The sequence below is a fragment of the Mesoplodon densirostris genome, chromosome 20 (assembly GCF_025265405.1).
Source record: "Mesoplodon densirostris isolate mMesDen1 chromosome 20, mMesDen1 primary haplotype, whole genome shotgun sequence".
NCBI classification, from domain to species: domain Eukaryota; kingdom Metazoa; phylum Chordata; class Mammalia; order Artiodactyla; family Ziphiidae; genus Mesoplodon; species Mesoplodon densirostris.
The window spans coordinates 20,612,130-20,637,500 of NC_082680.1; the positions used below are offsets into that span (position 1 = coordinate 20,612,130).

Genomic DNA, 25,371 nt, shown 5'->3' on the forward strand with positions numbered 1-25,371 from the left:
TAACAGGACATAGAATCCTCAAGCCTTTTCTCTTGTGCAGCAGAGTTTTGTTTTGTTTTGCTTTTTTCTTAATCTAAATATAGGGTTGGCATATGTCCCAGTTAAATCTTATCTTGCTCACTTTACATACACCTCCCCTTACCCATCATTCCAGCCTATTGAGATAATTTTGAGTCTTTATCTCTTCATATACTAGCTCTTTATTTTAGCTTTGTGACATCCATAGACTTTGTAAGCATGCCACTTGGAACTGATAATCAAGGATTTTTTAAATTTTATTTAACCAAAATGTTACTTAGGACAAGATCAGTGACAAAATAAAGATTTGTCTCCATATTCATCCAGTTATCAATACTCTTAAAAGTCAGCTGCTTGGCCAAAATATGACTCTATCTAGTTGTTCCCAGCACCCATCCAGTCTGAAAGAACATCGTTAAAACTTTGTAAAATGCTTTGCTGAAATCAGGAGGCATGCCATTTCCCTGATCAAGTAGTCTAATAACTTTATAAAGTGGATTGTGTATTATTAAGAATTGCTTTTTCATCTAATTCTTTCATATTTTTAACCCAACTGTTATCTCTAATAATTATTATTGTACCTTTATTTGTATAGTGCTTTACACATTAAAAAAAAACTTCAACATAAATCCCCCTCATGGAATCCCTTCAAAGATATTAAGGAAACATATGTTATTATCTCTGTTTTAAAAATGAAGAAGCTTAGTCTCAGAGAGGTGGCTAGAATCCAGATCTTATTATTTTAAGCATAGTTTTCTTTCCATGACACCACAGCTGACAGGATTCAATTGCATTCTATTTACATGGTAGGTGCTCAGTGAATATTTTTGATAGGATAGATAAATTTGTCCAAGAAATCCTTGCATCCTAAGACTTTGCCTCAAAGCATTTTGCATTTAAAAGAAATGGAAAACTTCACAAAGAACAAAAATTAAATACTGTATACCACCAAGAGATATGGCAAAAAGGTCTAAACCTATACAGAAATAAAATAAGTAATTTTTTAGAGGCAGTATAGTGATATTTGCAATGTTTAGAACCGTGTTTCCCAAATCCTGGCCTGCAGATTCGTGCCAATCCAAGATGAAATTTCCAGTGACCTACGACAAAATGACAAATGAGCAATTATTATGGACTGAATTGTGGCCCCTCCAAATTTATATTTTGACATCCTAACCCACAGGACCTCAGAATTCAGTGACTGTATTTGGAGATAGGGCCTATAAAGAGGTAACTGAGATTAAATGAGGTCTAAAGGGCAGGGTCCTAATCTAGTAAGGCTAGTGTTTAGAAGAAGAGCAAGAGGCACCAGGAGAGCACACGCAGAGAGAAAAGGCCATGTGAGGACACAGCTGCAAGGTGGCTGTCTACAGTCCAGAAAGACAGTCCTCACCAGACACCAACCCTGCCAGCACCTTGACTTTAGATTTCCAGCCTCCAGAACTGTGAGGAAATAAATTTCTGTTGTTTAAGCCACCCAGTCTCTGGTATGCTGTTATGGCAGCCTGAGCAGACTAATACAGCAACATACTGAATTTTTGAAAGTATTAAATGCACTAATACTTTATTAAATTGATACTAAATCAGTATTAATTTCTTAAGCATTCAATTTAAAGTCTTGTCCTTTATTCTTTATTCCTTCTTACTTTTTTGTTGTATTAGAATATCCTAACTTTTATGAAATTATAGTGATCTAGAAGTTGGTTTTGGATTATGTGGATTAATGCACTTACTTAAGGTAATAAAAATTAGCAATCAAATCCTGTGCCCACATAGTTTGGAAATTTTATTAGTCTATGACTTCCCTAAGTGTAGAAGTCATTGGAGGAGAACACGTGAGTGAAGAAATGATGTTCTGTTGGCCAGCTGACTTCAACCAGAACTCTGAACTACAAAGAACTATCTAAGATATTTGCAGAAGCTTAATGAAGCACATGGGAACAATATTGTTCTGGCAGGGAGCAGTGATTACTTGGGTCAGAGATGATCAAATCATATTAAAGCAATAAAGAGGTAAAATGAATGGAACAGAGCCGTTTGGTAGAACTTTATATGGAAACATCTATTCAACAGACACTTACTGATGCTCTCCCATGTGCCAGACATTGGGCTGGACAATGGAGATACAACAATGAACATGGCATGCTCCATGTGCAAAAGGGTCTTACTGCCTACTACTCAAGTAGAGTGAAGGTAGAAATGGTAGAAGTAGTAGAAGTGGGCACAATGTCCCAAAGCAATTCCAGGGAGAGACCCCAACCCAGCCTAGAGGGTCCTGGCAGGCAAAGATATTTCAGGGAGAGTGGATGACACGTAGAAAGACAAGAAACAGCCAGGTGTGTCAAGGAAGGGATGACATTAGTGGAGGCTTGTCATCTGGAGACATTTGTCCAATATGGAATAAGAGTGACAGATGGGGATTGTTTGGGATAGGAGAGAATTGGTTCCAGATATGTTTTGGTTTTCTGTTAATTGTTGCTTTTGTTATTTTGGTTTGGATTGTTTGTTTTTTAATCAGGATGAGAGAGACTTAAGCTGAAGGGGAAGTTGCCAGTTAAAGAGGATGAAGATGGGGAAGGAGGAAGAGGAAGGAAGGAAGAAAGGGAGGGAGGGAGGAAGGAAGGGAGGGAGGAAGGAAGGAAGAAATAGAAGTCGAAACTCTGAGAAAGGGATAAGAAAATGGTGAAAGCAAGAATTCTGAAGATGATGAAAAGCACAGGGGAGAAGAGTCTAGGCTAGGAGAAGGGCACCCCTACCCTGAGACTAGTGGAAATGGGGTGGAGATCGTTGGGGTTAAGAGATTACTTGGCAAGGAGTGTCTGGGGAGCTGACATAGAGTGTAACTGATAGTCTCAACTTTCTTAATGCAGTTCGGGCAATGCAATCTGCTAAAAATGGTTCAGAGCTTGAGATGAGTGGGGAAGGTTTGGAGGAATCACTAGGAGTGGAGAGGGAAAGGTCCAGGAGTGAGTCAGGAGCCCCACTGAAGTTAGAGAGCTTGGAGTGGTAACGGCTCCTTGTCTGCAAAGCTGTGGGATCTTCTCCAGCAGTAATTCACTATCGCAGGGAGGAAGAAGAAGGGATGAATTGCAACTTTAATTCAATGTGGAGGTTTTTCTGGCTGAAGGCAGTAAGAAGCCAGGATTCCAGGGAATTGAGGGTGAGTGTCAGAGAGGAAGGAGTGAGTGGCTTACCCAGAACCCAGGGTAAGGAGAGAGATAAGATGGGAGGTTGACATCAGAATAAGGTATTGGAGCTGAGAAGTTCTGAAGGAGGCCCTCTAGGGATAACATGACCCAGACTATGTCCAGTGATGGTCTTGGAATTGCAAGGTTACAGCACAGATAGGAATTGTAAGGTTGCAGTGTCTACAGGGACTTTGCCTCCTGGTGAGTCTGTCAGAGTTGGAGTGAAAGGGAAATGTATGAACTAAGGGCTAAAGTCTTCCATGAAGAAAGAGAAGCAGCAAGAGAGTAGATTGACATAGAGTTGGTGGCCTCAACTTCAAAAGAATTGGGAGCATAAGGATTAGGAAACAGTGGTTCAGAGAGAACAGCTCTTCCTGCAGATAACTTTATGGGATATGGAAGCAAGAGAAAGCTGCAAGAGAAGAGGTGTGCTTCGGGGAGATCCAGGTCTCTAGTCGGAGCAGAAACTGCAGCAAACAGGGATGTAAGAGAGTATGTTAACAATTAAGTGAGGATGCTGATGATATGGGAACAAGAACCGGGAGGAGGATGAGAGCAAGGAGGCAGGTGTGAGGAAATGCTGGGCAACAGGATGTAAGAGGTGCTTCAGTTACCTATTGAGCCCCCCGCTCTGTGCAAATAGAGCTGATAACCAAGACTGACCAGGTCCCTGCCTTCCTGGAGCTTCATTATCAAATGGTTTGCCTTTTGCTTCATAACTAGAGGTGATAGAGAGCAGAGGCATGGTCTCATGTGACTGCAAAACTACATCTGAGTATTTACATGTTACTTACTAGACTTGCCATAAACAATATCCCACTAAGATGAATTGCAGGCCAGAAAGAACATTTAACTTTGAGCAGTTTCAGGTAGGACCATGGGGCTAGTTACAATACTAACAAAATATTGCCTAGTTGGGTTAGAAAATTATTTTAGCACCACTGTTAGCCTTCAGCATTTGGTATTTAGCCTTGGAGGTAAAGCAGGTCTGTTTTTTGCACCTGTTTGAGTGTACTCGTAACATGTCTTCACAATCAGGCCTTTGCGCTGCATCGGGGCAGGCGCCACTGTGGTTGTCAGAAGCAGTAACGGGTGGCAATTAAAAGCATGGATCTTGGAGGCAGACTTACGGGGCTTGAATCCCCATTCTGCCACTTACAACGTGGGTAAGTATGAACAGGTTACTTAACCTCTCCGTGCCTTAGTGTCCTCATCTGTGAAATGGGCGTGATATTAACACATCTTACCATATAAGGTTGTTGTAAGGGTGAAAGGAGTCACTTTAATCAAAGCACTTAGAAAGCTTCCTGGCATATTCTCAGTGTTCTGTAAGTGTTAACAGTTATTGTAATTGCGTACAGTGTGTTGCTCTTTTAAAAGGTGTTGTATCTTCTATAGTGCATCCTGCAGGGCAAAGTATTGGCTGTACTAGCTTTGCAATTATAATCCTGACCTAGTAGCAACTGTGCCAAACTGCACAAGCAGATAGTAATGTCTGGCAGTGCCTGAAGTTTGGACTGTTAATGGAACAACTGGAACTGACTTTTACTTGGCATCCAACCAAGTCATGAATCCTTGCCATCATTTCAGCCATATTTTTACCTCTTTTTCTCTCTACTTGAAGTGGTCTTGCATTAAATACTTACTTTAAAAAAGCGACTTGCTGGCTCCTTTCTGGGCAGTAGGTGAAACTCCTTGCAACGTGGTTAAGGGCAGGGGATATCAGGATGGTATGCTCGTTAACAGAGGAGGCTGTTTCGGCCTGTGTTGATGAGAGACACTCAGTCTGGGTTTTGTTCATTATAGTTTTGCAATCAAGGTCACTTCTAGGTGGGGCATTGTACTGACAACAAAACAGGAATGAACAGTATTTATGATCTAAATGATGGGATGCATCACCTTATGCACTGCTTTATTCATTCAGCAAATAATATAAATATGTGTCAGGGGCTGTGCTAGACCCTGGGACATAGCCCTTCTCCCCAGACCATCTCCAGATATTCAGACAGTAACTCAGATAAACATAGTAAAGAAATGAGTGAGGCAGTGGCCTGCAGGTGAATGTTGGATGATGGAATGTAGTCATGTAAAACAGTCATAGTTTCCTAGGTACCTTTATTATGAATACTAGATTGAGGTCAACCTCTGTCTCTGGACTCTTCATTCAATAAGATTTCTGAGTGGTCTTCATTTTCTAATGCTTTTGAAGCATCAAATTCTTCTATTTTAGATGAGATACACACACACACACACACACACACACACACACACACAATCCATAATGCTGCCATATGACTGAATCTACCCAGTAAAAGGAAGAACACTGTATATGTTGAATTATCAATAACTTCACTCAACACTAAGGGTTGAGTGAAGTTATTGCCGTCTTAGTTCCTAATTCTCTCTTGGTCAAATCAGTCTTTTCTAAATAGTTACCTGAGAATCCTATAGAAAAAGAAAATCTAAGATATTTTAAAGGCACGCTTTCAGACTTTTGGAAAGAAAGTTATTTTTTTCTCCAAATGAAAAATAAATGAAAACATATCATTAACCTCAATTCTTTCTTTTAATTTGCCATCTTTGCAAACGGCCTCTAAAAATCTCAGTTCTGGGCAAAAGTTGTTACTGGACTCCTTAAGCCTTTAGTATTTGGTATTTAGCCTTGGAGGTAAAGCAGGCTACTTTGCCTTCTCTAGTAATTGTGCTTTCTTAGGACCACTATAGCTTGTTTAAAGTGTTATTTAAAACATTTTTAAATGTTTTACATCCACCTGAATAACTTCTGAAGGTGGGGGCTGGGATTTACATTAACCTGTATTTCCCTTTTTAAAAAAGTCCCTGAGACAATGATGTGGGTACATTAGCTTATTTAGGATGTGATTCCAGAAGCACAATGAAAGAATGAGGAGGAGAGATCAGTGAGGAGCCAATACAGAGTTAATGAGCAGATTACTGCGGTGGGGGTGTGTTTCGGTTACCATCGCTGCAAAACCACCCCAAACGCAGCGGTGTAAAACAGTCATTAATGATGTTCCCAGAGTGTGTGGGTCAGGAGTTCGGGTGAACACAGGGGCCTCAGCTTTACAAGATCTGGGGCCTCAGGTGGAAAGTTTCAAAGGCTGGTGGTTTTGATACTTGCGGTCAGCTGGCACCTCGGCTGGGGCTCAACAGAGCACCTACACGTGGCCTCTTCATATATGACCTGGGCTTCTTCCCAGCGGGGTGACCTCAGGGCAGTCAGATTTCTTACCAGGTAGAACAGGGCCCCAAAACGAATGGCCCAGAGAACAAGGCCAAGCAGCATCACCTCTTCTGACCAAACCTTAAAAGTCATGCAGCCACATTCTGTGGGTCATAAGCAAGTGATAATCTTGCCCCAATTCAAGGGGGTAGGGAGACTAGAGCTCAGCTCTCAATTAAAGTATGTCAAAAATTTCCAGCATTTTTTCTAAAATCAAAAAATTGCATCACAGTGTAGGCAACCATCTGTCTTCTTGACTGAAAGCATCAAAGGGAGGGGGAAAATGTGGGAGGGAATATGAATTAACAGATAATTAGAATATAATGTAACATACAGGTGATAAAAGACAGGTATGTACAAGGTATCATAGGGTTGCAGAGGACTGGCACTTAGCTTGGTCATAAGAGTCAGAGAAGGTGGGTTAGAGTCAATCAGATGAAGAAAGGTAGGGAGGAGATTTCAAGTAGAAGAAGAAAAGCAATCGCTTGGTATGTGCAGTTTGGTGAAGTGGACCAGGGAAAGTGGCAGATGAAAGTGGAAACGGAAAGTCATGAAAAGTCTTGAATGTCACAAGAACAGGCAGGGACCTTATTTTTAGGCAGTGGAGAGTCATTAAGTGTCCCTGTAAGCATCCAGGGCAAAGACTACAAGAGTCTGCATGAAGGAAGTTTAGCTGGGCTCCTCAGTAGGGGATGGATTTGATAAATATTTAGAAAGTAAAATAATACCTGGAATATTAACATTAATACTCGAGGGTGTGGAGTGAAGGAAAGAGAGAAGTCTAAATTTACCACCAGGTTCCTACCCTGGATGCTTGAAGGAAGGGTGGTCCCAGTGAGATGAGGAATTTTGCTGGAGAAGCAGGTTAAGGAGGAAGACGTGAGTATGAGGTGCCTGTGACCATCCCGGTGCATATGGCCAGTGGTCAGGTGCATACCTGAGTCCAAACTGGAAAGAGAAGAGGGGGCAAGAGATACCGATTTGGGAGTGATCAGCAGATAGGAAAAAAGGAGGGAGTATAAGAATCCATGGAAAGACAAGAGCAGCTTTTTTGGTTCCAAGAATGCAGATGTTGCTAATAACTTGAAGTAGTTCACACCTGATCCTCTCTGTTTTCTTGATGATGAAGACAAAGTTATCTGTTGAGAGAAGATGGTGTCCAAATACTGAGAACAATTTGCAAAGCAGTGAACAAAGAGAAAACAAATATGGATCATAGCACAGGAAAAAAAAGTTTGCTCTATGCATGTTTTTGCAACTGTTCCTGATGTTAGCATGCCTTCTATTTGTACCCTGAAATTCTCACCCTGACGCCAGTCACTACCTAGGCAACAACATTGCTAAAAACACGTTAGGGTCATACTCTCCATAATATCAGCACTCTAAAGTTGATTTCAGTTTCTTTGGATTCACACATATATTGAATCATCACTGAGCAAGAAAATCATTTACCATCTTCAAATTTAAGCCTTCACACATGGAAACACCTATCGTGAAATGGAAAGAGATTTTTCTTTCCTTTTCCCTTGGTATTTAGTTTTCATTATTCCAAAATATCTCAACAATCTGTATTTGTGTGTCAGTAAGGGTTTCCAGCAGATGATAGATACCAGGCTTCTCCTGTAAATCTTCATTGCTTTGCTTGAATCTGAACCACAAGGAATTCAGAGTATTGATGCCCTAGGAAAGATCTCTTTCCAAGAGGAGTTGGCAGGGGAAGAGAATGTGTTTGAAGACCAAGAAGACAAGATGAACAAGCCTTTCTTTTGTCTGAGCACATGCTCACCTTCCTCAACAGACACAAACAGTATAATTACTGTCCTGTCAGGGTGCACAAGTTTTTGTTTTTGTTTTTTAATCTGTAAAAGGACTCCTAGTTAAAAGGGTTGAAAACCACTGGTTTAGATAATCCTAATCCATAGGTAATCCACACATATCCGTTCAGTGACTTCAATTGCCTTCCCCAAGAACACTCCCATCAGCGCCCCTAAGGGAGACACAGGGGCAGATCTGAACCTTACCCCTGCTAATGAAGCATGGGAGACGACCAGAAGGCAAGCTGCTAAAGGAGGAATGAAAGGGACCAACAGCCTGGAGAGTCCAAATCGGCTAATTGGCCCCTGAAAGATAGTGAGTGGTGTGCTAATGACTTGTTTCCTAACAGCTCAGCAGGGTCCCCTTAGAAGGAGACCTCACCACCTGGGTGGGGGGGTGGTCACCAAGAGGGAGATTCTCCACCAGCAGCCTTTGTCCCTGTTGAAAAGACTGAGAGCTGCTCTTCACAGTGTTCCTTTGCCCTTTAGAGAACATGGGGGTGTGGGGGGGGGATGAAGAAGGAAAGGGAAAAAGCTTTTCTTCTGTTTTCTCTGCTACATCCATAGAGCCTCTTACCAAAATATTAATTTTCCAGATCTCTTCCTTTTATGGTCTACAGTTGAACCTTAGCTAGAATATAAAAACATACGAAAGGGTATAATGAGTTTGAAGACCAGGAACTGAGGAAAAAGAAACCAAAGGAAAAAGAAAAATGTACCCCAAATCAGGTTGGGAATTTTAGCCTGGGAAAACTTGTATGCAAGTGTGATAGTGTCTCCTGCTTGTTTGCACAAAAGGTGTTTACCATAGAAATTTGCATAATAATACCTTCCTAAGTGACCTTAAGTCTTAACTGAAAGCCCTTCTCACCTCTTGGGATAATATCTGAACATCTGCTTTTATTTCAGGTGAAGAGAAGTTCAAAGTGTGCATACAGGGACAATAGAAATCCACAATTTGACCTCCCAAAGCCCCCTTGTGGAAGTGCAGTTTTTCACAACTAGACTTTGAGTCTGTGCAAGAATAACGTCGATGTAGAAAAGCCCCAGTGCTTTTCTCCTTTCCTTCCCGGCTGTCTGCCTCTCTCTCTCTCTCTCTCTCTCCTCATAGATTTATTTATCCCTTTTCTCTTCAGTCCCTTCTTTGGCCTTTCTTACCCTGTCTTTCTCAGCCTCCTGAATCCATTTAGAAGAGAGAGCCTAATACTATCCAAAACTTTTCATAATTGAATAGTTTGCATGCTGAACCACCCTTACCTGCTGCTAGTGTGACAGTGAAGCAAACAGCCTGATCTATGCTGGTAATGTGCATCTTCAGGAAAGGTTCAGATGTTACACATCCGGGGGTTTTCCCCACCAGAGCAAAGATACTACGAAATTAAAGAGAATGCCTGTATTTCCATTTGAATAAAAATCGGTCATGAATAACCTGGTTATCCAAAGTTGCTAAAAGAAAAATTGCCAAGTGATTATTGTATCCTTTCCCTCCACCAAAATTAAAGACATCTTAAGGAAGACTAGATGAACCATCACATGACTCAGGCAAAGGTCATTTTCCTGTTCCTTTGAACAACCAGCCCTTTCTGCGCCTTTGAATCTGGTTAAGCCCTTTACTTCTTTTAGAGCTTCTGTGGCTTAGAGGACACTATTATGGGAAAAGATCAAGTCCAGTCTGGTAAACTGCACAGAGATACACCCGGGTCTCCAGAAACATCTACTTCAAGTGAAATTTCCATAGTAGGCTGAAGTTTGTTCCTCTGGAAGTTTCCATAAAGGGCTAAGGAGAAAAGTCTCCCTAATCTTGTTCCCATGTGTCTACTGTTCATTTGAAGATTAAGATTATTTATGTTTAGAGAGCATTGCAGCCACTTAGATAGCTTTCAGTGGCCAGAGGGCTGGAGGGATGCACTCATGTTTATCACTGGCACCAGAACAAGCATTATAGAAATGCACGCTCCTTGGCTCACCTCCCAAACTCTGCTTTCTCTCCGACTGACTTCAAGCCACTTTGTAAATTGTTTTGTTGTTTGAGGAGAACATTTCTCTCTGGGTTACAGTTCTGCAGGAGCCAATATTTTAACACTCTTCTTCTGGAAAACTTCCCATTTCTAATACTTCCCCTCACTGGATTCTTCTTTGAAGTAGAAAACATGGCACAGGCCTGAGATTACAGATCAGGATTGTTTCCCTCTTGAGGTCTGTGTGTGTGTGTGTGCGTGTGTGTGTGTGTGTGTGTGTGTGTTTCTGTGTCTGAGCTGGGTAATTGTTTCATTGGGTGCTTAGAATATGGTATAACGTTGGCCAGGATCCTGAATTCAGTCCTGGAACATTTCACACTGAGGAAGGCTGCTCTATGGCGACAGATCCAACTTATGTCCCCAAACAATATCAAATCATTTGGCACTTATGTGCCTGGGATCCGTTGGAGAGGATGGAATGGCAGACCCCAGTCTGGTCTTGCCCTACCTGCCTCCCCCTGTATAACACAACCTTGACACCTGCTTCAGTTACCTTGGGCTTTTCAATGTTTCACACACATAGCAATTCCTATCTTTGGGCCTTTGCTCCACAGCATCCCAATACTGGAATATTCACCCCAGTCTTCTCCAAGGATTGAACATTAAGTCCTTAATCTCAGAAGCCTCCCCAGCCATCTGCACATCACAGCTACTCTTGTAGTTGTATCTTCACCACGAACACTAGATATGACGTGTGGAAATTGTTCTTTGTAGATCAGAGATAAGAAACCTATTGCTCTAGGTCGATACACTTTTTTGCAGTACGCGGGCCTCTCACTGTTGTGGCCTCTCCCGTTGCAGAGCACAGGCTCTGGACGCGCAGGCTCAGCGGCCATGGCTCACGGGCCCAGCTGCTCTGCGGCACGTGGGATCTTCCCAGACCGGGGCACGAACCCACGTCCGCTGCATCGGCAGGCGGACCCTCAACCGCTGCGCCACCAGGGAAGCCCGCCAATCTCCTTTTTATATAAAGAAGAAAGAGAAAAACTGAGTGGTTGTGTATTCAGAACCCGACTTCCAATCACACCACGTTGCCTAGTTTTGTTTTGACTTTCCAACCAGACTGTGCTCTGAAGGCAGGGACCTGTCTTCCCTTCACTTATACAGTCCCATACCTCCCAGCAGAGTGCAAGGCACACAGTAGGCTCAGCAGATGCCTGCTCAGCTTCTGAGGGTTCTGGAGAGGAACAGTTTTTATGAGCTTCCAGGAAATTAGGCTGATTCCAGTTGCTTAACTGTATAACCCAGGGCCACGGTGGGGCAGCAGTGGCCCTGCTCAAGGGCTTCCAGCCAAGAGGACCCTTGGGAGCTGAAGTCCAGCCTGTCCCCAGATCTCCAAGCCTTGGAGGGGAGCAGCTCCACCAGACAAAGGGAAGCTTTTTTCTAGTTTGTTAAAAGGTGCTAATACCTCACTAAGCCACATACTTATGGGGCAGTGTCTCCTGAGAGGGCACATTTTCTAATTTCCTCGATGGTTTTGTGTGGGTTAGCAGAGGTTCTAGTCTAACATAGGAAGAGGAAAGATGATCACAATTAGTTTAGTGAGCTGATAGGTTTTAGTTTTATATTATCACAGAGTATATATAGATTTTTTTTTTTTTTTTTTTTTTTTTTTGCGGTATGCGGGCCTCTCACTGTTGTGGCCTCCCCCGTTGCGGAGCACAGGCTCCGGAAGCGCAGGCTCCGGACGCGCAGGCTCAGCGGCCATGGCTCACGGGCCCAGCCGCTCCGCGGCATATGGGATCCTCCCAGACCGGGGCACGAACCCGTATCCCCTGCATCGGCAGGCGGACTCCCAACCACTTGTGCCACCAGGGAGGCCCAGATTTTTTTTTTTTTAGATTTCCTTTAAAAACATAAATTGCGGACTTCCCTGGTGGCGCAGTGGTTAAGAATCCACCTGCCAATGCAGGGGACACGGGTTCGAGCCCTGGTCTGGGAAGATTCCACATGCCGCTGAGCAACTAAGCCCCTGTGCCACAACTACTGAGCCTGCACTCTAGAGCCCACGAGCCACAACTACTGAGCCCGCACACCTAGAGCCTGTGCTCCGCAACAAGAGAAGCCACCACAATGAGAAGCCCGTGCACCGCAATGAAGAGTAGCCCCCACTCACGGCAACTAGAGAAAGCCTGCACACAGCAACAAAGACCCAATGCAGCCCCAAAATTAATTAATTAATTAATTTTTAAAAACATAAATTGCTTCTTTATACCAATATAAATACATGTGTTAACATATGCATATTTATACATACACACACACACACAAACACACACACACAAGAAGAACTTGATTTGGGGTAAAAATGAAAATACATGCAAACCTGAATGTTTAAGAGCATAGAGCTACCCGATATTTATTAACTTATTCCAGAGGATGTCAGAATGATACTTTTACCTGTTCATTCATTCATTCATTCTTCCAGCATATGTATTAGGTGCATACTGTTTAAAATTGATCAGTTATAACCCAGGAAGAGATATGTGACTCTGACTGCTCTTCTCTAGAAATACTATAAATATTTCTCCTGTGTGGTCAGAAACTCCAAGAAAATTTGAGAAATCTGAGCAACAGAAAGCTTTGTCCTCCCCTTGTATGATGTGAGTGCCTCCACCCCTGGATCATTGTGCCTGGTTCTGTCCACTGTACTGCAGGTCCTTGGAACAATCAAAACACCTGAAAGGATGTAAGGGTTTCCGTATGAGGATAATTGGTATATAATCACGGAAGATTAGGGTTGGAAGGGACCTTGAAGCCGTCTAAGCCATCAGTCTCTTCATTTCACAGAGAAAAAACTTGATATCTGAAAAGGCTCAATGCTTTGTATTTTATTTCTTATTTTAGAAAGGTCAAATTATTTTCAGAACCAACCACGTCTCCTTTATCCCCCTGACTCCTAGAAGCCAGGAGCATCTAGCTATAGCTTTGTTTTTCCAGAACCTAACAGTTCACCTGGGCAAGTAGTAAATTCTTTTAGAGAGAGATGAGATTGTAATATCAACCTCAGGTTGTATTTATTTCAATAAACTCATAATAAAAAGTAATAATCATTGCCCTGCACAAAATTTATCCTAAATATCTCTAATTTATTCTTTTGAATCCATCTCCAAAACACATACAATAAGACTTACCTGGCTCAGAGTTGTAAAAGGAATATTGTCAGAGATTAATAAATTTTTAAAAATAATCCAAGAATCTGTGGTTTAATACACTCAAATGAATTACTTTTTTTTTCCCCCACTGGGGACATTATATAGGTAATTTCCTATGGATGTGGGCAAAGCAACTCTATGACAAGGTTGGCAGCCTAATTAGGGGGTTGGGGATTTTAAGTTTTAATTCTGTTTTTAACATCAATTTACAAAGAGGAGCAGACAGAATCTTATAATCACATTTCTCATTAGTTAAGGTATGATAATGTCATTCACTGATGACAATCGACTGGAACTAAGGTTGTTACAAAGAACTGAAGTAAGAAATATAATCCTTGAAGTTTACAGAAAATCAAGAATCTGTAACAATGTTAGAAAAGTGAATGAGACTTGAAGAGATTATATCCAAAGAAAGACTTACACATCTTGATTTTGCAGTATTTTCCACTGCTGGAACACCACAGTAGAGCCTGCCTTCTGCATTCTTTTAATCTTTAAGTAAATTAATGATTTCTTCTATTTTACATGGTTTAAAATGTTTTATGTTAGCAGAATATATTTTAGATTTACTATAAATAAATTATTCAAAATTTCAAAAATGGGTTCCATTTTAACGTCAGAAAATGGGCACTACCTTAATTGTAGGTTTTTAAATTTCACTTTACCTTTTACTGCTTCTTCCTGCTTCCTACTATTAGCATTTTGTATAATAAGTATTCAAGGTTCTAGTCTTCAAACAATCCTTCTAAAAACTGTCAGCTATTTATAGTCCTTTCTCCTCTCTTTTGCTTTAATGGATGCTTTTAAACCTGTTAGAAATTAAAGGCCGCCATGGCTGAATGTGTACATGGCAATTTGTCCAAATTGACTTATTACTGTGGCCTGGTGGGTAATGATGAGCCATCTGGCTCCATTTCATAGGAAATATCCTCCAAGAGAGTGATTTCTGGGAGAAGGTTTAATTATCTTTCAGCTAAAAAAAGACTCTAGTTATCCTCTGGGTTAAACCTATGGATTAATTATTGTTACATTTCTGTTTAGGAGGATCTGTCCTTTAACATCTCATCTATTTCTACTGCACAAGAAAATTAACACAAATTAGACCCAGATTGATATTTTTATACACAGGCTCAGAATATCACTCATTGAAGAAATTTATCATTCTGCAAAGATGAAAATGATAAGTTAGTTGAACATACAAATTTCCTTTTGGTCTTAAGCTTTGAGGGAAATGCAATACATTCTCCCCACATTTTCCTTATAGCTCCCAGAGAAAAGAGGTACCAGCTTTAGACCAGCATTTAGCTGTTGTTACCTCATTTTATAAATGTAAATAAGGCCACCATTGTCTTTGGCCCATCGAATGTCACTCATAGTCGAAGAGACATTAGACACTGCATCTTCATCTGTAAAATTAGAGTAAAAGATAAAGTATACCTGTTCCTTTTATTGCCTCACTCCCAGCTTTTCATTACTAAATGGATATGCTTATAAAAATGCAAGCAACCTCAAACATGCTTTTATTATTAAATGCTGTATAAGATCCTATCACAATAAAAATGACCAGAAGATATCAGCTATCATGAGTAAATTCTCTGTTAATCAAATGTGTTATACACCCCTGTACAGCTTATTTATATGCTCGAAACACCTTGACTTTCCTTTGGGGAAAACTATGGCTGATATAATGCAGCAAATGTTAAAAGTTCACAAATTAATTCATTTTTAAATGTTTTATTTTTATTGCTTTAAATCTGCTAAACTTTACCTTACCTTTTTTTTCTTTTTTAAAATTTTTATTAGAGTATAGCTGTTTAAAATGTTGTATTAATTTCAGGTGTACAGCAAAGTGAATCAGTAATACATAATAGCAACTTTTTTAAAATTTTATTTTACTTATTATTTTATATAGTAGGTTCTTATTAGTTATCCATTTTAAACATATTAGTGTATACATGTCAATACCAATCTCCCAGTTCATCACACCACCACCCCCACCCGCCACTGCTATCACCCCTTGGTGTCCATACCTTTGTTCTCTACATCTGTGTCTCAATTTCTGCCCTGCAAACTAGTTCATCTGTACCATTTTTCTAGGTTCCACATATATGCGTTAATATATGATATTTGTTTTTCTCTTTCTGACTTACTTCACTCTGTATGACAGTCTCTAGATCCATTCACGTCTCTACAAATGACCCAATTTCATTCCTTTTTATGGCTGAGTAATATTCCATTGTATATATGTACCACATCTTCTTTATCCATTCGTCTGTCAGTGGGCATTTAGGTTACTTCCATGACCTGGCTATTGTAAATAGTGCTACAATACAGCTTCAATGCAGCTGTAAATAGTGCTGCATTGGGGTGCATGTGTCTTTTTGAATTATGGTTTTCTCTGGGTATATGCCCAGTAGTGGGATTGCTGGGTCATATGGTAATTCTATTTTTAGTTTTTTAAGAACCTCCATACTGTTCTCCAGAGTGGCTGTATCAATTTACATTCCCACCAACAGTGCAAGAGGGTTCCCTTTTCTCCACACCCTCTCCAGCATTTGTTGTTTGTAGATTTTCTGATGATGCCCATTCTAACTGCTGTGAGGTGATACCACACTGTAGTTTTGATTTGCATTTCTCTAATAATTAGTGATGTTGAGCAGCTTTTCATGTGCTTCTTGGCCATCTGTATGTCTTCTTTGGAGAAATGTCTATTTAGGTCTTCTGCCCATTTTTGGATTGGGTTGTTTGTTTCTTTAATTTTGAGCTCCATGAGCTGTCTATATATTTTGGAGATTAATCCTTTTTCCGTTGATTCGTTTGCAAATATTTTCTCCCATTCTGAGGGTTGTCTTTTTCTCTTGTTTATGGTTTCCTTTGCTGTGCAAAAGCTTTGAAGTTTCATCAGGTCCCATTTGTTTATTTTTGGTTTTATTTCCATTACTCTGGGAAGTGGGTCAAAAAAGATCTTGCTGTGGGCCTCCCTGGTGGCGCAGTGGTTGAGAGTCCGCCTGCCGATGCAGGGGATACGGGTTCGTGCCCCGGTCTGGGAGGATCCCATATGCCGCGGAGCGGCTGGGCCCATGAGCCATGGCCGCTGGGCCTGCGCATCCGGAGCCTGCGCATCCGGAGCCTGTGCTCCGCAACGGGGGAGGCCACAACAGTGAGAGGCCCGCATACCACCAAAAAAAAAAAAAAAAAAAAAAAAAGATCTTGCTGTGATTTATGTCAAAGAGTGTTCTTCCTATGTTTTCCTCTAAGAGTTTTATAGTGTCTGGTGTTACATTTAGGTCTCTAATCCAATTTGAGTTTCTTTTTATTTATGGTGTTCGGGAGTGTTCTAATTTCATTCTTTTATATGTAGCTGTCCAGTTTTCCCAGCACCATTTATTGAAGAGACTGTCTTTTCTCCATTGTGTATCCTTGCCTCCTTTGTCATAGATTAGTTGACCATAGGCGCATGGGTTTATCTCTAGGCTTTCTATCCTGTGCCATTGATGTATATTTCTGTTTTTGTGCCAGTACCATATTGTCTTGATTACTGTAGCTTTGTAGTATAGTCTGAAGTCAGGGAGTCTGATTCCTCCAGTTCCGTTTTTTTCCCTCAAGACTGCTTTGGCTATTCGGGGTCTTTTGTGTCTCCATACAAATTTTAAGATTTTTTATTCTAGTTCTGTAAAAAATGCCTTTGGTAATTTGATAGAGATTGCATTGAATCTGTAGATTCCTTTGGGTAGTGTAGTTATTTTCACAATATTGATTCTTCCAATCCAAGAACATGGTATATCTCTCCATCTGTTTGTATCATCTTTAATTTCTTTCATCAGTGTCTTATAGTTTTCTACATAAAGGTCTTTTGTCTCCCTCAGTAGTTTTATCCCTAGGTATTTTATTCTTTTTGTTGCAGTAGTAAATGGGAATGTTTCCTTAATTTCTCTTTCAGATTTTTCATCATTAGTGTATAGGAATGCAAGAGATTTTTGTGCATTAATTTTGTATCCTGCTACTTTACCAGATTCAATGACTAGCTCTAATAGTTTTCTGGTAACATCTTTAGGATTCTCTATGTATAGTATCATATCATCTGCAAACAGTGACAGCTTTAGCTCTCCTTTTCCAGTTTGGATTCCTTTTATTTCTTTTTTTTTCTCTGATTGCTGTGGCTAGGACTTCCAAAACTATGTTGAATAATAGTGGTGAGAGTGAACATACTTGTCTTGTTCCTGATCTTAGAGGCAATGCTTTCAGTTTTTCATCGTTGAGAATGATGTTTGCTGTGGGTTTGTCATATATGACCTTTATTATGTTGACATAGGTTCCCTCTATGCCCACTTTCTGTAGAGTTTTTATCATAAATGGGTGTTGAATTTTGTCAAAAGCTTTTTCTACATCTATTGAGATGATCATATGGTTTTTATTCTTCAATTTGTTAATATGGTGTATCACATTGATTGATTTGCATATATTGAAGAATCCTTGCATCCCTGGGGTAAATCCCACTTGATCATGGTGTATGATCCTTTTAATGTGTTGTTGGATTCTGTTTGCTAGTATTTTGTTGAGGATTTTTGCATTTATATTCATCAGTGATATTGGTCTCTAATTTTCTTTTTTTTGTAGCATCTTGGTCCGGTTTTGGTATCAGGGTGATGGTGGCCTCATAGAATGAGTTTGGGAGTGTTCCTTCCTCTGCAATTTTTTGGAAGAGTTTGAGAAGGATGGGTGTTAGCTCGTCTCTAAATGTTGGATGGAATTCACCTGTGAAGCCATCTGGTCCTGGACTACTGTTTGTTGGAAGATTTTTAATCACAGTTTAAATTTCATTACTGTGATCAGTCTGTTCATATTTTCTATTTCTTCCTGGTTCCATCTTGGAAGGTTATACCTTTCTAAGAATTTGTCCATTTCTTCCAGGTTGTCCATTTCATTGCAATAGAATTGCTTGTAGTAGTCTCTTAGGGTGCTTTGTATTTCTGTGGTGTCTGTTGTAACTTCTCCTTTTTCATTTCTAATTTTATTGATTTGAGTCCTTTCCCTCTTTTTCTTGATAAGTCTGGCTAATGGTTTATCAATTTTGTTTATCTTCTCAAAGAACCAGCTTTTAGTTTTATTGATCTTTGCTATTGTTTTCTTTGTTTCTATTTCATTTATTTCTGCTCTGATCTTCATGATTTCTTTCCTTTACTAACTGGGTTTTGTTTGTTCTTCTTTCTCTAGTTCCTATAGGTGTAATGTTAGATTGTTTATTTGAGAGTCTTCTTGTTTCTTGAGGTAGGTTTGTATTGCTATAAACTTCCCTCTTAGAACTGCTTTTGCTGCATCCCATAGGTTTTGGATCATCGTATTTTCGTTGTCATTTGTCTCTAAGTATTTTTTGATTTCCTCTTTGATTTCATCAGTGATCTCTTGGTTATTTAGTAGTGTATTGTTTAGCCTCCATGTGTTTGTGTTTTTTACGTTTTTTTACCTGTAATTGATTTCTAATCTCATAGCATTGTGGTCAGAAAGGATGCTTGATATAATTTCAGTTTTCTTAAATTTACCGAGGCTTGATTTGTGACCCAGGATGTGATGTCTCCTGGAGAATGTTCCATGCACACTTGAGAAGAAAGTGTAATCTGCTGTTTTTGGATGGAATGTCCTATAAACATCAATTAAATCTATCTGGTCTATTGTGTCATTTTAAAGCTTCTGTTTATTAATTTTCTGTTTGGATGATCTGTCCATTGGTGTAAGTGACATGTTAAAGTCCCCCACTATTACTGTGTTACTGTCGATTTCCTCTTTTATAGGTGTTAGCAGTTGCCTTATGTTTTGAGGTGCTCCTATTTTGGGTACATATATATTTGTAATTGTTATATCTTCTTCTTGGATTAATCCATTGATCATTATGTAGCATCCTTCCTTGTCTCTTGTAACAATCTTTATTTTAAAGTCTATTTTATCTTATATGAGTATTGCCACTCCAGCTTTCTTTTGATTTCCATTTGCATGGAATATCTTTTTCCATCCCCTCACTTTCAGTGTGTATGTGTCCCTAGGTCTGAAGTGGGTCTCTTGTAGACAGCATATATATGGGTCTTTTTTTCTATCCATTCAGCAAGGCTGTGTCTTTTGATTGAAGCATTTAAACCATTCACGTTTAAGGTAATTATCAATATGTATGTTCCGATTACCATTTTCTTAATTGTTATGGATTTGTTTTTGTAGGTCCTTTTCTTCTCTTGTTTCCCACTTAGAGAAGTTCCTTTAGCATTTGTTGTAGGGCTGGTTTGGTGGTGATGAATTCTCTTAGCTTTTGCTTGTCTGCAAAGATTTTAATTTCTCCATTAGATCTGAATGAGATCCTTGCCTGTTAGAGTAATCTTGGTTGTAGGTTCTTCCCTTTCATCACTTTACACCCTTTCATCACTTTAAATATGTCATGCCACTCCCTTCTGGCTTGTAGAGTTTCTGCTGAGAAATCAGCTGTTAACCTTGTGGGAGTTCCCTTGTATGTTATTTGTCATTTTTCCTTTGTTGCTTTCAGTAATTTTTCTTTGTCTTTAATTTTTGCCAGTTTGATTACTATGTGTCTCAGCGTGTTTCTCCTTGGGTTTATCCTGCCTGTGACTCTCTGTGCTTCCTGGACTTGGGTGGCTATTTCCTTTCCCATGTTAGGGAAGTTTTGACTATAATCTCTTCAGATATTTTCTCGGGTCCTTTCTCTCTCTTTTCTCTTTTGGGACCCCTATAATGCGAATGTTGTTGTGTTTAATGTTGTCCCAGGGGTCTCTTAGGCTGTCTTCATTTCTTTTCATTCTTTTTTCTTTATTCTGTTCCGCAGCAGTGAATTCCACCATTCTATCTTCCAGGTCACTTATCCGTTCTTCTGCCTCAGTTATTCTGCTATTGATTACTTCTAGTCTACTTTTCATTTCAGTTATTGTATTGTTCATCTCTGTTTGTTTGTTCTTTAATTCTTCTAGGTGTTTGTTAAACATTTCTTGCATCTTCTCAATCTTTGTCTCCATTCTTTTTCCGAGGTCCTGGATCATCTTCACTGTCATTATTCTGCATTCTTTTTCTGGAAGGCTGCCTATCTCCACTTCATTTAGTTGTTTTTCTGGGGTTTTGTCTTGCTCCTTCATCTGGTACATAGCCCTCTGCCTTTTCATCTTGTCTGTCTTTCTGTGAATGTGGTTTCTGTTTCACAGGCTGCAGGATTGTAGTACTTCTTGCTTCTGGTGGATGAGGCTATCTAAGAGGCTTGTGCAAGTCTCCCGATGGGAGGGAAACTGGTAGGTAGAGCTCAGTAATGGTGGGTAGTGGTGGGTAGAGCTGGCTGTTGCACTGCTGTGCAGAGCTCAGTAAAGCTTTAATCCGCTTGTCTGCTCATGGGTGGGGCTGGGTTCCCTCCTTGTTGGTTGTTTGGCCTGAGGCGACCCAACACTGGAGCCTACCCGGGCTCTTTGGTGGGGCTAATGGCAGACTCTGGGAAGACTCATGCCAAGGAGTACTTCCCAGAACTTCTGCTGCCAGTGTCCTGGTCCTCACAGTGAGACACAGCCACCCCCCGCCTCTGCCGGAGAACCTCCAACACTGGCAGGCAGGTCTGGTTCAGTCTCCTATGGGGTCACTGCTCCTTCCCCTGTGTCCCGATGCACACACTACTTTGTGTGTGCCCTCCAAGAGTGGAGTCTCTGTTTCCCCCAGTCCTGTCGAAGTCTTGCAGTCAAATCCTACTAGCCTTCAAAGTCTGATTCCCTAGGAATTCCTCCTCCTGTTGCTGGACCCTCAGCTTGGGAAGCCTGACGTGGGGCTCAGAACTTTCACTCCAGTAGGTGGACTTCTGTGATATAAGTGTTCTCCAGTTTGTGAGTCACCCAGCCGGCAGTTATGGGATTTGATTTTATTGTGATTGTGCCCCTCCTACCATCTCACTGCGGCTTCTCCTTTGCCTTTGGATGTGGGGTACCTTTTTTGGTGAGTTCCAGTGTCTTCCTGTTGATGATTGTTCAGCTAGTTGTGATCCCGGTGCTCTCACAAGAGGGAGTGAGAGCACGTCCTTCTACTCCACCATCTTGAACCAATCTCCTACCTTACCTTTTAATCTGAACATACCATGGTACTTGGTGCTTTGAGTGTGGCGTGCACAGTAATGAAGATTGTCCTGCCTGCATAGTACAGCTGACTCCTGTGGATAGTACAGAGTGCTCACAGGTCAGCAGCAGGAGCGTGACGTCTTCTCCACGACAGGAATGCAGAGGCGCACCACTTCCCACCCACTTCTCTGTCCCCACAGCAAGGCCAGTCCCAGGTAGCCTGGCCTCACTGTCTCATGGGCTCCTGACTCCACTCAGAATTCAGTCTCTGCCTTATCAATTCAGACCAGCTTTTAGAGGCTGCAGAATGTGTAAACAGCAAAGAACATGGGCTTTGGAATAAATAAGAGTTAGGTTCAAATTTTGTCTCAGTAGTTTAATAGCTGAATGGCCTGGGCAAGATACTTAACTTTTCTGAATCTTAGTTTTGTGATTCACCTCAAAAATAGGTACAATAATGTCTAATTTATAGAATAGTGATGGTGCTTAAATGAGACAACTCCTCAGGTCATCCTCTGACTGTAGTGTCTGGAACACAGCCAACGCTCGGGAAGTGAGGTTTTCCTTCTCTTTCCTTTTCTGAAAGAAGCAGAATAAGAGCAGCACTTAACAGATAAGGCTGGTCAAGACTACAGGCCCCAGAATTCAGTCCTGACCATCCATACTTTTTTTTTTTTTTTTTTTTTTTTTTTTTTGCGGTACGCGGGCCTCTCACTGTTGTGGCCTCTCCCATTGTGGAGCACAGGCTCCGGACACGCAGGCTCAGCGGCCATGGCTCACGGGTCCAGCCGCTCTGCGGCATGTGGGGTCTTCCCGGACCGGGGCACGAACCCGTGTCCCCTGCATCTGCAGGTGGACTCTCAACCACTGCGCCACCAGGGAAGCCCCATCCATACTTTTAACTAAAGGTCTCAGAATAATTTCTGGTTTGTCTTCTTTTAAAACAACGTTATTTATAAGTCAGTAATTTGGACTTCTTTTTTCTTAATACATAACTCTTTTCTTTGCCGGGATCCCATGCCAAACCGACCCCACAAAATTCAACTTTTCAGCATTTGTATGCCTTTTCTGGTTGAATGTGGCTTCAAAATTTAATCCATACAACTCTCCAATGTTCACTTGACAAGTGCAACGTACATGCACCATTGTTTTAAGTTCAACCTAAGATAGATGTTTTAAAAAAGGAACCAAGGAAAGGTATTTCTACCACTTAACAGATGTTCTCCTGGATAGCCTCCTTTGCTCTGAGATTGTAGTGCTTAGAAACAGTTTTCTTCATTTGTAATATTGTCTTCAGATCTCCATATATACAGATCTTTTCTTCATAGTCTGTGTCATCTTAAATTAACAACTACATAGCCAAAATATAAGTAATAATTAAGGCTGATTTCAGGATGCTAAATAAAATTAGACTAGGATACTTATGTAAACAGGAAATAGGCTTGAAAAAGACCTGTCCTGAATTACCCAGCTGCTTACTAAATGTTTTATTGGAACCTGTGTTTGTCTTCAACTAATGGATGAGGGACCAGTATCTAGCTTAGAGTGAATTGCGTGCTGTTATCAGTTTTTTTGAATACACACAAATAAGTTGTGTGAAAAATAACTACAGTGTGATTCAAGGTTTTACATTGCCTTGAATATACCCCATTATTTTAATAATAAGAAAGAAAAAAAGACAAAGGAAACATTAAATTGTTATAGCTTGTGAGTGGTTGAGACTTTGTGGCATTCAGTGTTATGATGTTAGCCTCAGAGAGAGACAGTAAACCAAGAGAATTCATCTCCCTGCAACCAGATCCTCAATCCCAGACTCCCTTGCTCTAAGGATTTATGGTATATGAAGATCGTGTTTATTTAATATCAAACAGCTTTATGAAAATGAACAATTCAGGCATATCGAAGTATCAGAACATTGCATTGATGAAATATCCAGATGACAGGCCAAATTATTACACTTTCATTAATGTGTTTAAATATTTTATTGAAACTGAAGCACTGTGATAGAAGATGAGGTACATACTGATTGTGGGATTATAGGACATTTGAAATTCCTACCGAGTACATTCTTATCCTATGCAAATTTCCTTCTATGGAATATACTCCATGATCTGAATAAAATATTAAAAATAATAGTATTTAAAATACCTTATTTTTTGATAAAAAATGTTAACTGTTAGGAAGAAAGAGAACATACTAAACATGTATTGAAATTTCTCTCAGTTGAAAATAGGAATATCTGTCTGAAGTGGGGATAACGATGGCCAAGGGCTGTAAACAAATATAAACCAGAGTTCTAAAATACCTATTTAGCAGTAGTCAAAAATGTGAATAAATACTGTACTTTTAATACTTTATTTTGCTAAATATTCCATTATTTCTCCCAAAGCATTATTGCTCCTTCAGAGAAAACAAACAAACAGAACCAATAATGGAAGAACTTTATTTCTTTCATGTTAAAAAGAGTTTTCACCTATTACAGAAGAAGACAAAGAAATAAATAGCTATTTTTAAGAACCCTAATGTGGTATTTTATGAATGTACAGCGCTAACTTGTACTTGACTTTAAAATACCAGAAAATGATGAGGCAAACGAGTCTTTTACAATCGCCAAGGCAACCTTTATGTCACTTGAAATGAAGGTGGGTAATGGACAGGTAGCCTTTCGGCCATGGCTGTCTTTACACCCTGTGACTTTAATTGAATCGTCAGGTTAGAATGGGAAATCAATAAGTAAGAATGGCTACACAGGGGCTTCCCTGGTGGTCCAGTGGTTAAGATTCCACGCTTCCATTGCAGAGGGCATGGGTTCAATCCCTGGTCTGGGAACTAAGATCCCACATGCTGCACAGCACGGCCAAAAAAAAACCAACAACACTGGCTACATAGTTAGTGTGTGTGGCTGACTGCAGAGAACGAGAATCTTAATCTGTCCCCACACATCATCCCCCAGCCCAGCTTCAACATTCATTGCTCCAGAACTGTCATTATCCCCCATCCTGTAAGCGTGGATCTTTCCTGTCCTGATATTGCTTTACCCTTGACCCCATACTGTGTCTGCTGCAGACACCAGTAGCCAAGTAAGATAGGGTCACCTCTCTATTTAGGAGAACAGCTGCTACCACACTGATTAAAGAAATAAGAACTCAAGAAGAAGGGCCACTGTGACAGACTTAGAGTGAACCAACGTACACACGTGGGCTAAATCGGATATGCCAGATAGGCAGGGATTCTTGGATTTTTTGTGTTTTCTGTGTCCAGCAGCTGGACACAGATATATAGTTTTTTTTTAAAGCTACAGAGATTCCTTTGTGAAGAAAATGCAACCAAGCATACCTATATAGAAGAAATGATGGTTCAAATTTCCCACTTTTGTAGAGAACATTCAAGGGGAATATCAAAAAATGCCATTTGCAAACAATTAGGGGACAAGACATTTTAAACTAATTTGAGCACAGTGATGTGCTCAATCAAGTATGCTGTGCGACCTTGGAGAAGTCATATCTCAGTCTCCTCATCTGTTAAGTGAGAGGGTTGGACAAGATAACTGCTGCCATACCTCCCTGCTCTAATAATCTTTGACTTGAAGCGTACAAGATTATAAAGAATCAGTGACCAAGAAAAGTGAAAGAAATTTCCAACTCTTTGACTCTCTGTGCTTTCTAAATTTTCTGCGAAGAACACATATTCCTTTTGTAAATTAGGAATTAATAACTTATCTGTATCTTTTTTTATTTAAAATATTTAGAAGAATAGAAACACTAGAGACCATCTCATTTAATAAATGAGGTCATGGAAGAGTAAGAAGGTTAAGTAATTTGCCCAAATGTATATACAGTAGTCTATGGTGAATCTA

At 40.3% G+C, this 25,371-nt stretch overlaps 1 protein-coding gene across 8 annotated transcripts in view; it reads left to right on the plus strand.

The window, feature by feature from the left end:
- Positions 1-25,371, plus strand: part of DLC1 (DLC1 Rho GTPase activating protein) — a 407,252-nt gene that overhangs the window by 254,591 nt on the left and 127,290 nt on the right. The window contains exon 6 of one of the 8 annotated variants that reach the window (XM_060085721.1): positions 9,171-9,237. The exons of the other annotated variants lie outside the window; for them this stretch is intronic. Within the exon in view, the coding sequence (XP_059941704.1) occupies positions 9,171-9,208 (38 nt within the window). The 3' untranslated portion in view covers positions 9,209-9,237. Of the gene's footprint in view, positions 1-9,170; positions 9,238-25,371 lie in introns of those variants that run through there. 8 annotated transcript variants of the gene reach the window in all.